Source organism: Emys orbicularis, chromosome 10 (assembly GCF_028017835.1).
Source record: "Emys orbicularis isolate rEmyOrb1 chromosome 10, rEmyOrb1.hap1, whole genome shotgun sequence".
NCBI classification, from domain to species: Eukaryota; Metazoa; Chordata; order Testudines; family Emydidae; genus Emys; species Emys orbicularis.
This window is the reverse complement of record NC_088692.1, coordinates 63,091,923-63,105,621: the sequence shown is the minus strand read 5'-3', so window position 1 is coordinate 63,105,621 and position 13,699 is coordinate 63,091,923. Positions and strand designations below refer to the sequence as shown.

Sequence of the window (13,699 nt, the reverse complement as noted above, 5' to 3'; positions counted from 1 at the left end):
ATCAAATAATACTTGTTTTATTTCTTGTTCTAATGGTTACACAAATGCTTTCATAGCATCACTCTCCCGCATATTACAATTTCTCATACAACCAACTAAGTGCAAGCCATGTCCCATGAAACCCTCATGTGCTATGTAACGGAGCCCCCTTTCCAAAGTATCCTTGCATCCTACCTTGCCTTCCTTAGGAGACTCTCATGCTCACATGCTCACTGTCATGCAGCAGCCTTATTACATTATTATTGGGGGAGGGATAGCTCAGTGGTTTGAGCATTGGCCTGCTAAACCCAGAGTTGAGAGTTCAATCCTTGAGGGGGGCCACTTAGGGATCTGGGGCAAAAATCAGTACTTGGGCCTGTTAGTGAAGGCAGGGGGCTGGACCCAATGACCTTTCAAGGTCCTTTCCAGTTCTAGGAGATAGGATATCTCCATTAATTTATTTTTTTTATTTACATATTGCACCCACTATAAATGCACCTGTAAATCTTGCCTCCATCGTCAGAGCAGACCTGTGTGACCTGTTGAGCTCAGCTAGAATGATATTATTCCAGTCCTCTCAGGTCCTGCCTGCACAGGCCTCTTGCACAGCTGGAGAAGGCAGAACTGTACCTATAGCAACCAAATTGTGCCATGCGCTGACTCCGGATCAGTCATACTCACAGATTCTGGAGCTTTGATGAAGATCTTAGTTTTCCCAAGCTGGTATTGATCAGGGTCCATATTGACTGAGTGGAGCAGGTGGAGAACCCCCTTTTTCTCATCTCCTTTCCAGGAAGGCCAGGTTGCTTTGGTCAGAATGGCATATCTGAGACAGCAGTAAGAGAGAAGAAAAATATTAAGACTTGGCATCACACACACAGCAGGAGAAGAATGCCACTGGCTCTCAGTCAGTACTGCCCCTAGGGTTGGCCCCTCTGTTCTGTGTTGTCACAGTGCTTATGAAAGGGATTGTGGAAGGACACACAAATTTATAGGTTTTCACTTTAACGAAGGTGGTACTGTCCAGTATGAATGTCCTTGGTCCCAACTTTTCCAGTCTCCCTAAACCAATAGTAGGTAACTAAAACACATACATCAAGCTTTGCTTCCTTAACCCTTAACAATCTCAGGACAAATAGGTTCATCAGCAGTATTTATACTGAGGTAATCAGTAACTCATCCTTGGCACCTCACTGATTCCTTCCCAAACACACGGCCTGTTTCCCATTCCAACCCTTCTCTGTCCCCCTCTTCTAATCCTTGTTATGGCTTATTTGTGAAGAACCTCTAATTTCTAAGCTAGTAGCCAGCCTCACTCTCCCAGCCCAGCTATTGTCAGCAGCTGGCCCGCTCTCCAGCAGAGAGCCCTTCAGGAGGGTGGGGAGGGACTGTGATGATGGCCACCTGCTCAGGATTGGGGTGCTTTGTAACTGGCCACAACAAGAATATGAGGTGGGAGGGAAGTGCTGTAATAGGGAACAGACCAGGCATATCCAAGGAACATCATTCCCCACCTGCCATGAGTATCTCAGTACCACCCTGCTGTTTTGTAGAGTGAGAGAGAACACGGATCCCAGTAACAGGGACAAGCAGCTCCTGCCTGAGAGAACCAGCCACAGGAGAAGTGGTGGTTCATGGAAGGAAAGAGGCAGGATAGGGTGGGATTCACTGCTGGCCTCTCTTCCCCATGGCATGAAGACCCAATGTTTCCAGACCCTGAAACTGCACAAATGGTTATTTATTAGAAAAGCTCATTTTTCATTGTTCTTCTGTATAAAACATTTCCCAGACAGGGATCAGATGCCATGCGACGTAGATGACAAACCACACAACACAAATAACAGTGACAGGCAATAGACTGTGAACAACCCAAAGTATGCAAAGTACTTGTCCGAACTTCAGAAAAAACTCATGAACAGCAAACATACTAGAAGAAAACTGGGAGAATTTGTGAACAACAAAAGGAACTACATCTGTAATGACTAACTTGACCAGCTCTATTTATAAATGTTTAAGGGTCAAATGCTGAAGTAATATGCAAGATGGTGTAACTTGGACAATACTAGGTCCCTCTAAAACTCTTAGACCTAGGTACACCCATCCTGATGCAGCAGGGAGTCTAACATTAGTGTAATTTATATGGAGGAGCAAGAAAAGCTGTAAGTTAAAGAGGTTCCTACCCTGCTTAATTTCCAGTTTCTTCTGGCTGTTCAGCATGTAATTTCATCAGTACTGTGGGTTTAAGTAGGCGTAAGGAATCTTAATATAGGGGAGTCTAAGTCAGTGTAAGAAAAACTAAGTTATATTATCTTGCATATTCCCTCTGAATTTGTCTTACACATGTTTCATATCACAAATTCTAGCCATTTTTGGGCGGAGTGGTAGGGGTGGAAATCGGAGAATAAAATATTTTTCATATAAATAGTAATCTTCAAAGCTATATTAAAAAAAACCTTTGAAACTCTTTTTTTTTTTTGCTCCCAGTTATAGCCATCATGATCACTTCACACACTGAATGCTGTGAAGTGTCTAAGTTTCAGGACAGCCACATTATTCTATAATATGTAATGATATATGGTGGTATTATATTGTGCATCGCCAAGTGGCATAGCACTCTCCTCAAACACATCTCTGTGTATTTTATAATGCTGTCCATTTCAATTAGAAGTATTAATGTCCCTCTATCTGGGCTTTTCGAGCTCATGCAATATGAGGTGGAAGAGTGATTCAGGCACAAGTGCTGAGCCTGTGTTTAAAATGCCTTTGAAAAAATGCCAAATCATGACTGCCAAAAAAAAAAAAATCCATTATAAATGCACAATAAGCAGTTAGGTCATATGTCTAAATATGGGAGTATGGGGTTTAGCTCTTGGATTGGTTATGCTTTAAAACACACAGGCCTTTTCAGTGACTTTGGCTTTTTGCATGCAAATGAAAATTTCAGACATAAAAGTCCATTCAGCCCAGAAATCTCCACTTACACAGAGCTGCCAAGGAGCTCCCAATGAAAACAACTGCACAAACATGCATTTCCTGTCCATCCCATGCCTCAGCCCACTTTTACTCACACTGACTCATGGTGTCAGAACAGAGCTTGTTCTGGATGTTAGGTAACTGTGAATGGAAAGGGTGCAGGAAGATTTTTACTCATAACAAGAAGTTAAACTTTACCAAACTGCACTGAAGCAAAGAGCTAAATTCTACTGCAGGGGGGTTTCATGGACTAAGACTGCCTGTGGATCTCTGCCTGTAAGAGTAGAAATCTGTTCACCTTCTTCCCTAAGTGCCATGTGGTTTTCACTGTGCAGATCTCTCATTCAGAGAGATTTTTGAATCTGCACGGGCACAATACGTGGTCAATGTTCAGCTATTATCTAGCCGACACTAGATTTAACATGCATTATTGGTTGCTTATTCTATCTAGCAAGCAGAAAGTGCTTCATTCTCCAAGTTGTATTTCTTCAGCATAACATTCTGAAGTGGGCTAACACAATATGAAGTACATTTATATTTTACTGGAAGACTGGGAGCAGATTAAATCATGTGAAGAATTGTTCCACGATGAATTATCCCAGAAAAGGGGCTAAATTAATCCCTGGAAATACTCTAATGACTTCTCTGGAGTTACATCACCAATTAATTTTTGCCCACTGTTTTCAAAAAAGAGGACACACCTGCTAAAAATCATGAAGTTTCTGGGCAGGACTCTGCTTCATGCCAGGGGCACTGTCACTAAGAATGTTGCTTCCGAAAAGAAAGCAACATTTTGTATCTTGCTGCATCATTCCTTGGATTTTCTTGATCCCAGCAAATCTGGTTTTGCACCAGAGTATGGTACTGAGACTGAACGGTTCTTCTAGGCTGAGCCTCTCATGATGATGGATGAAAACAAGATGCCCATGCTCATTATTTTAGATCTATCCACTATCTTGAGTGGTTCTGTTCCTTTCTCTGTGAGGGACACTGAGGGAAATGTTGGGTGATCTGCTTATCTCAGCCTTTGCAACAATAACTATTATTTTAGAATTAAAGCTTGGATACTCAAATACAAGATGGAAGTTTAAAAAAAAAAAAAGTACCATCTTGCTGATCTATCATAGGATGTCTCAATTTGATCCTGGGTAGCTGTGTGTCAATTATTCCACCAAAGGCTAGAATATATATATCTATATATATATTATTATTTGGTTGAAATTACTTTAATTTAAGAGAGTCTCAGCCAGCAAAGAGATAGATGTTAATGTATCTGGGGGGAGGGATAGCTCAGTGGTTTGAGCATTGGCCTGCTAAACCCAGGGTTGTGAGTTCAGTCCTTGAGGGGGCCACTTAGGGATCTGGGGCAAAATCAGTATTTGGTCCTGCTAGTGAAGGCAGGGGGCTGGACACAATGACCTTTCAAGGTCCCTTCCAGTTCTAGGAGATAGGTATATCTCCATTAATTTAAATTTATTTATTTATTTTTATTTACAAATACAGTGCTAGCCCCACAATAAGGCATTCAAAGGAGTGTGGGTTTCATAGACTGGAGCATATTCTGCTGAACACTTTGCTAGTTCTCTATTCCCATAGACTTTTACTCTTACCTCTGAGGGATCCATAGCAGTGCAGTAGGAATTGATACTTTAGGTAAGTTGAGAGAAGAACATGATAATTCTCAGTGGCAAAAAGTTGGCTTTAAAAGCCTTTGTTCCTTTAAATCTCTCTATAAACTGTATATTGCACAGTTAAAGCTAATGGGAGAAACTAGAAACTTTTTCAGGGCTTGTGGCTTTTCTTTCCTCCTCTTTTCCCCACCCATGTAGCAAACCACTGTATAGCAATACTGCAATGCCTGTAATACTGTACCTCTGCAAAAACTTTTTGAATACCCGTCTGTATGCATAGCCTGCTCTCCTTACTCGAATATTTTCTTTCAGCCCTAGGTATTCCACTTGATGCTTTACCCTGTGGGGAAAAACACAGTGAGATTTATAATCCCTTTCTTTTCAGCCTGTTTATGAACATATGTATCCTTACAATTCTATATTCTGTTTAAAGTCTCTAGTTCTGAACCACATGCATATGTGTGTGTGTGCTCACTCACACAAAGTATAGAGGGAATAATAGTCAAACTGTACATCACTACATGGTGGGATGAAATGTGGATCCCAGCAAGACTGGGATGGAGTTATTGTAGCTGTTCTGTTCCTTTGCCTTGTAAGTTTATCTCATTACAGTTTTTCCTAGTTAGGGAAAGATGAGCACTTAATTAAGCCTGTTCTCATTTGTTTAGAGGTCCCTTAACCAGAACTTTAACTTTCCAATTTTACTTCAATATTCTTTTTTCCCTTCTGTTTAAAGTTCTAATGAATAATTCAGGACTTGATTAGTCCACAGTTCTTGGCTCTAATACTTGACCATAAAAAAAGCCAAGTAAATGCTGATCTACACAAATGCCCCAAATACTGAGATGACATTGGAAGGCAAAATGGGAGACTAACCTGTTTTCTTTTATTGTAAATTTTTAATTTTCACCTGCACTTTACATAGCTCAAAATTAAACATAATATCTTATATTTGGCTATTCAGACTCAGTACTATGCAAGAAGGGCCAAGTTCGATGGTCAAAGGTCCAAAATAGCACACTTCTGGAGTACTAGGGGCTGGAAAGCAGAGGCTGAGCAGTGTGTCCTGGGTACCATGGCTCCTATCTCTGCCATATTACAGAGAGAAGATTTGTGGCAGGCTGGAAGAGTGGCTGCAGCATGCTCAGCAATCCGAACACTGCATATTTCTAATGGCCACAAGCCCTGTAGGCTGGCACCAGTCCCAGAGGCTGAACTAACAGCTGTAGGCAGGCTGTGGAGGTGCTCTGTATCTTGTCTATGGGCTGAAGGGGAAGACTCCATTCTCCTGACAGCTCTACAGTTTCTCTTTGAAAAGCCCTTTTACTTCAGTTCTCCACTGGAGCTGAGGATTTCATCTTAAATCTCAAAGGGGAAAAAAAGAACGTAAAAGAAGGGGCTTCTCTTTGGGACTTCATTCTCCCTTTCTGGAGCTTGGGAGCATATTTTACATTTTTCTAAATTTAAAAACAAAAGTATATTCTGCTAGACCACTTTTTAAAGCTTAGACATTAACTCAGAATAAGGGACTATCTTTCAGTGAACTTTTGTTGCTGTTGTATGAGTCCCGCTTTACTGCTCTGCATTTCCTTAATTTACTGAATGTTTATAATTCACATTGGAGAGCTGAAGGGGGTGTGTATTAAAATGACTGATTATTTTTTTTAAGGTCCAAATCTCAATAGCTTGCAATAAGAAACAACAGGGCTGCTAAAGTTTTAAAGTGAATTTAACAAATCACCGCATTAAAAAAAATGCTTCTTTAAATTATGTATATAATTTTTTTAAATCTTTTGCTTACCATCTTTCCATTCTTTACAAAGACCTATTTCAAATTCTGGTACCTCTCAATCAGTGCTTAATTTGTAGTGAAAGAGGTGCTGCGGCTCAAGCAATTTTTTTACATTCATAACTGATGAAACAAGCCCAAAGGTGCCGGGCTATGAACTGCCAAGTCTAGAGGTGCCCTGCACAAATTAAGCACTGCTCTCAATTGTTGCTTCATTGGAGTTATTTTCTAAGTTTAGCTTCATTCCAAGCCTCTAAAGTACAGGATGTTTTGCCCATTGATTTTATTAAATCGAGACATTCCTTTTCCATGACTCACACTATAAAGGGGGATAATTTCTCATTTTTAAAATCCCATGTTGTCAATGACAAAACCCTCTAGTTATTTATTATTTTTAATAAACGTTTATAAAAATGGTTTCCTTAAGCAATGTAAGTTGCTTTTTGGACTTCAAACTCACAGTAAAAAGTGCTGCATATTTTAATCTTAGTGTTCAAGGAACCAAAGTAGGTTTTGTACCCATTCCAAGGCTTCTGGTGCAGTAACAGTAGAGAGATGATGTTCAAAAATATATTTTCCTGTTTATAGCTTTCCCTCCTGTTCACATCTGGAATAATGCAGTGGAACAACAATACAACTCCCTTTTTCTTACTACTCAGCCAGTACCAGTGTCCAGCAACACAACATTTCTTAAACATTTCTTTTTTGTCCTTTTTTTTTCCCTGGGAAAAAGACACTCTTAAAATCTCTCTTCAGGCATCAACCTCAAGCAGGGCCAAGGTCTAGGAATTCTAATACAGAAAAATTTCAGGCCAAGCAGTTGTACCAGAATCGAAACAAAAACACATTTTCAAGAAACACCCCAAATTTTGGAATAAGCAACTAATCCTGCTAAAGCTTAGATTTGATACAAGGTCTATCTTAAGCAGAGTGCTACAGTTTCTGAAACTACTTAAGCAGAGTGCTACAGTTTCTGAAACTATTTGACTGAAGTACAAAGTTGGAGCGACATGGGTTTGTGTAGCACAGAGTAATACAGACTTCCCTGGATACAGTTTTTTCTTTAGCAAGACAACAATATTTTTGAAGTCCATTAACATGCTAATTGTAAGCAGATCAGATATGCAGCCACAACAATTTTTCAAATATGTGTGCATCAGTGTGGTGCATGAGACTAAATGACCCCAGGAAGATATTCCTTTCAAAGGTCAAACCAATATTGTTCAGCAAAATATCACTGTGGCTCTTTCAACCCATTTAGATGTTGCATTTCCAGTGTCACTGAACTTTCCCACAGCAGTAAGATCACAAGACTATGTAAGGAAAACAGCAAAACTAAAAAATCCCTTTGGTCAGTCCCATGAATCTTCACTACAGAAAAACTGCAGACTACAGTTTTACTTAGGGCTATGCATATGAGCAGATCTGCCCTTCCTTGGGGACATCACTAACAACTGTGAAGAATTTCTGCGTGTTTGAGGCTTTACCACTACAGATAGACTATAAAAATAAAATCCAGTTTAATGAATGAGAGATCATTCCTTTTAAAAACTGGGGAAAAGTGCTCATAGTTATAAGGCTAGATGATGTCAATTTACTTCTGGGGTTGGTATCACACAATGTGTTGTAGTCTATTTACCTGTACTTCATTGCCAATTACCTCAGCAATGGCAAAACAACACATATCTTTGGAAAACGGGGTCTCAGAGCCTGAGCTCCAGCCTGAGCCCAAATGTCTACAGTACAATTTTATAGCCCTGTGGCCTGAGCCCACTGACCCGGGCCAGCTGTGGCCATGCCACAGGCCTTTTATCGCAGTGTAGACATGCCCAGAGTGACTTCTGCTCAGACTGCTAGGTTTTTAACTACCTAGTAAAAGCTGTTTTTCAAAGCAGCAAACAAAAGTTACAAGCTACATCCCGTTTGTGTGTAACAGGATTTGGTTGTGTAAATCCTATTGTACTGTTCTGAAAATTTAGCCCTTAATTACTAAGGGAGTTACTCAAATACATTCTGTAAATTGTGATTACCCATAATTGGCTAGGGAAAGACTAAGATTAACCACATTAATTACTAATACTAAATCAAATGAAACCACTGTTTTTCCTCAGAGTTTAGGAGAGGCCAGAGAATAAGTGATTATATGCCACGTCTGAAGGATTCTCTTGAGTCCTGTGTCTAGAGTACCCAGTTCTGTTTGCTGGCATGCAGGGTGATTACAAATGCCGCTCAAAGGAAGCCTTGTTTGGACTATTACTTTGGCTCTGCCCATCCCATACTTGGCTAACTCATACCTGCTCTCCTCCCAATCTCGAGGCTTCTTTGTTTCATTGGGCTTGATGCAGCGGATATAGTGAGGTGTACATTTCATCAGGGTACCAACAAGATCATTTGCTTGTTTCTGTGAAGTGAGGAACAACACTTAGATATGAGCTGATTCAGGTAAGTTATATAGGATATTTCTTCAAAGTGTCAGTTGTCTACTGCTCCGCTGACCCCACAGTATCTTTGGATAATATGCAGCAAGAGTCAGCAAGTAGCCACATGCATGGTTGTCTAGAGCACTGGCTCTCAAACTTTTTTTTATTGGTGACCCCTTTCACATAGCAAGCCTCTGAGTGCGACCCCCCTTATAAATTAAAAACACTTTTTTATATATTTAACACCATTATAAATGCTGGAGGCAAAGCGGGATTTGGGGTGGAGGTTGACAGCTCGCGACTCCCCCATGTAATAACCTCACGACCCCCAGAGGGGTCCCGACCCCCAGTTTGAGAACCCCTGGTCTAGAGAGAGACTCAATTTGACCCTGTAAAAGGGCTACATGGAAATAGTCACATACATGGAAAAAAAGTCACAATTCACAAGGAGTTGCATTAAAAATCTCAAAAATTGAAGGCCAGCTGTCATTAGCAAGGAAGCTATCAGTTATTTTTACGTTACTGGACTTTTATCTTTCTATTTCTCACTCTTATGTTGTATAACTCTCCTTTTTTGGTGGAGCAAAGATAACTCTTCCATCTTATTGATTTGATTTGTAAAATATACCCATTGTAATCTCTAGGCACATGTACACATTGAATGCATTATTAATACAACAAATTAATACAGCCAGACTGACTTTACATCCACTGACAAAGTCCACCAACTCCCACTACAGTGAAACTCAATCCCCATGCCAAGCCACCTCCTAAGAAAAGGCTTTAGTAGATATACTGCCATGGTAGAATGCCCGGAGGGTGGGGAGTGAGTTGAGAGTTGATGGCTTTTAAAAGAAATCACCCTGTCTCCAGCCCCTGACATTTAAATCGGGGGGCTGTTAACGTGAATGCTTCAGCTGATCTCGACAGTCAAGGTGAAATATGACAAAAGGGGCAGTGTCATTAGACTGATATTGCTTTCTAGACAAAAGTGCTAAGATCTATTTGACGGAAGTGAGAATTCAAATTATTAATAGACTTCTTGTAGTAATACTAACAAGAGATTGCTAAATTCAAATTAGGATCTAAACTCTTCCAAGTTTTGGGGACTTTGGGATCTGGGAGGCATAGTTTCAAGCCAATCTTCAAATAATATGCTAGAAATCTGAACACTGAAGCCTGACTCAATGTCCACTGAAGTCAACAGGAGACTTTTTATTGATTACAGTGAGCACTGGATCAGGCCCTGGTGTCTTTCTGGGCTGTAAAGAGACAAGTTATCTGTAGTTAATTGTAGGACACCAAGCAGCTGTGTGAAGGGGCTCATTCATTATGCACATGCCAGTGCTGCTATCACTGCCACCAATTGCCACTTTGGAAATTCAAACTAAAGCTGGGCAAAAAAATTCACTTAAAGTGAAACTGGCAAAATATAATGTTGTGATGGCTGAAACAAAATTACTTTACAACTGAGCCAGATTTGTAATTTTCTTTGTAATCAAATTAGGAGTTTTGGACAATGAAAAACAGTGAAAACCACTTTTTTCATTAAATACACACACCCACATTATATACTGTATTTGGGGAATATATATATATATATATATATATGTAATTGGGGAAAAAATATTTTCCAAATGCAATGTATAAGCATGTGTGGGTATGTATATACAGTATTTAATGAAAAAAGTGGTTTTCACTCTTTCACTGTCCAAAACTCCTATTTTGGTTATGAGGAAAATTACGAAGTTGGCCTGGTTGTAAAGTAATTTTGTATACAGTGTGTTTGCGAAGTTCTAGCACTCCTTCCCTATCCATTCATAAAACCCAGGAATGTTGCTAATTTGAAGTTACTCCATTGCTTGTTAGTTGTGCAGAATCTGCTGGGGTATTTTTGTTTTGTTTTTTGACATTTATTGAAATACTGAAGTTGACTGAATTTTCACTTTCATTCTGAAATGGTTACAATGCAAAAACCTGTATATATTTCCCAAATGCAATATTCACCTTTAAACAAAACACTCTGAGCCCGACGCTTGGCTGGCGTAAAATGGTGTACCTCCACTGATGTCAATAGAGCTGTACCGATTTACCAATAAGGAATTTGGCCTGTTATCTTTGAAGTACAGGCACATTTCTTATTTTGGATACAGTGTAGTTGGGCTTGTTCTCAATAGAAAAATTTACTAAATAACCATAATAAAAATATTTACCACTCATACAAATAATTTATTTTCCAGCACTATGCAAATATTAAGTATGACGAGGTCACAAGGTCTAGCTCATCAATTCAGTTAAAACAGATGTCACACAGGGTAGAAATATGTTTAGTGACTGTTTGTATAGGTGTCTCTGAGAAGGGAAACTGGCTTTTTTTTTTTTTTTTTTGTCCTTCTATCTAGGCTAGGGCATCAGACCCCTTTGAGCTGATCCTGTTACTGTAAAAGGAAAGTTTTCAAAGATAAAAATACTAACTCCAAGAAAAATTGTTCTCACCCTTTCCACCAGTTATATCCAAGAGGCATAAACTGAACATACCTTAATTTTACTGCCAGCAGTGGTTGGGCGACCTTTCTTGTCTGCTTGGAGGTTTTCAGGAAATAGAGCCTTTATAAAAGGTCTGGAAAAGAATTAACATAAGAACATAAGAATGGCCGTACTGGGTCAGACCAAAGGTCCATCTAGCCCCGTATCCTGTCTACCGACAGTAGCCCCAATGCCAAGTGTCCCAGAGGGAGTGAACCTAACAGGTAATGATCAAGTGATCTCTCTCCTGCCATCCATCTCCACCCTCTGACAAACAGAGGCTAGGGACACCATTCCTTACCCATCCTGGCTAATAGCCATTAATGGATTTAACCTCCATGAATTTATCCAATTCTCTTTTAAATGCTGTTATAGTCCTAGCCTTCACAACCTCCTCAGGTAAGGAGTTCCACAAGTTGACTGTGCGCTGTGTGAAGAAGAACTTCCTTTTATTTGTTTTAAACTTGCTGCCCATTAATTTCATTTGGTGGCCCCTAGTTCTTGTATTATGGGAATAAGTAAATAACTTTTCCTTATCTACTTTCTCCACATCACTCATGATTTTATATACCTCTATCATATCCCCCCTTAGTCTCCTCTTTTCCAAGCTGAAAGTCCTAGCCTCTTTAATCTCTCCTCATATGGGATCCGTTCCAAACCCCTAATCATTTTAGTTGCCCTTCTCTGAACCTTGGTGTATGAGGACACAACAACCATCCATTGTGCACACTGCAGCATATCAAGGGATACACGGTAGAAACTGGTGGTTTAGTAGACTATGCATGATTATTTACAGTAATTTGTGAATGCAGCCATACCAAATCAATCTAAGATCAACATTTTCCAACAGTTTTATCTGCAGACAGTGATCCCTTTTCAGCGATCCCTTTCGCTGACACGTGAATTTCTGAAGGGTCACAAAATCCCAGATTCAAAAGAATATTATGTGGATAGCCTTAATTTTTTTTAAAAGGTTAACATATCAACATTATTAATTAAAATATACAATATTTAAAAATGCTATTTTGTACCTTTAACCAAGAACCTTTCTTCTGTTGATTTCAAAGCACTTTACAAATAATTGGACTAGATCCTGAAGCCCTTATTCAGGGCTAGACTCTGACCATATCTAGCCAGTCCAATGATCATATCTAGTCTACCTTTGGCCTGATCCCCCATTGCACCGTGCACAGTGTATAGTCATTCACATCTGTGCAAACTGGGTACAAAATGCTACCATTTTGATTTGGTTGTGTTTTATACCCACTTTGCGCAGGTGTAAATGGCTACACATGGTGCAAAGCAGTGGAGAATCAGGCCCCCGGCATCTTCTTGAACCAACATTCTAGTCACCAAAAGTGTAAGTGTTAAACAAGTTTTGTCTACGTACAGCTCACTGCTCTGCATGAGTTCAATCAAGTCCATGAAAAGAACATCCCGATTCCTCTCACAGAATCCATCCATATCATAGGACACCTGGGCCAAGGTGGAAATCAAATGTTGATGTTTAGTAGAGAACCTGATAATTAAACAATATTTTAAAACCCCCACGATTTTTCTGTTGATCTGATTCGTGGTAACCAATAAATCCCTGAATATAATTTGCCTCATGAGTTTGTCATGTAAGACTTAGCTGATGTCAGATATATATTTAGAACATAATAAAAAAAGAATACCATGCAGCTGGGAAATGAGATGCAACAGCCTGGCAATAAATTTAATCTCATATAGGGAAAAACAACAACAAAAGTTCTGCATAATCAGGGTTTTCTGTAATTAAATAAGATCAATAAGTACTGCAGTGTTAAAAAAAAATCATGAACAAATAGGAGAGATACAGCAGGACTTAGTACAAAATAATAAACAGAACACCTGCACATTTATTCCAAATTTAAGGGGACACCATCATTTGACAGCACTTTGTATGCAGTCAGTTTCACTGTTTCTCCTGTGTAATTCACTTCCTCTCTGGTTTCAGTGGGTATCTCACACTGCCACAGATAATGTCATTTGTAAAAACCACAAAAATTGGCAGACATACTTGGGAACAGATGCGATACCCAAAAGTGATTTTAACTTGTTTTTTTTAAACTGACTAGATTTCAAGTTGACGGAGTTCCTTTATTTCACTCTTTAAAAAAAGAAAAAGGAAAAAAGACTCTCTTGATGGTATCTTAGCACTGCAGTCCATAATGGAAATAGTTGTTGCTGTCGGTAGGAGAAAGAAATAGGAAATGAGTGTTTCTGCATGTCAAAGTTCTGCTAGTCTTAGTGCCATGTCAAGAGATATGTACGGTAGACTGATACCGAAACCCCTGTAGTAATAACCTATGTCAACCAAAATACACGGAATATTCTGCACATGCTACTACAATAAGAAA

The 13,699-nt window shown here is 39.5% G+C and overlaps 1 protein-coding gene across 1 annotated transcript in view; it reads right to left on the bottom strand.

Moving 5' to 3' along the window:
- Positions 1–13,699, bottom strand: part of MYO1E (myosin IE) — a 91,056-nt gene that overhangs the window by 41,448 nt on the left and 35,909 nt on the right. Inside the window, exons 15-19 of the mRNA XM_065412706.1 lie at positions 12,709–12,794; positions 11,331–11,412; positions 8,667–8,773; positions 4,825–4,923; positions 661–805 (exon numbers count right to left, since the gene is read on the bottom strand). Of these exons, the coding sequence (XP_065268778.1) occupies positions 661–805; positions 4,825–4,923; positions 8,667–8,773; positions 11,331–11,412; positions 12,709–12,794 (519 nt within the window). The remainder of the gene's footprint in view (positions 1–660; positions 806–4,824; positions 4,924–8,666; positions 8,774–11,330; positions 11,413–12,708; positions 12,795–13,699) is intronic.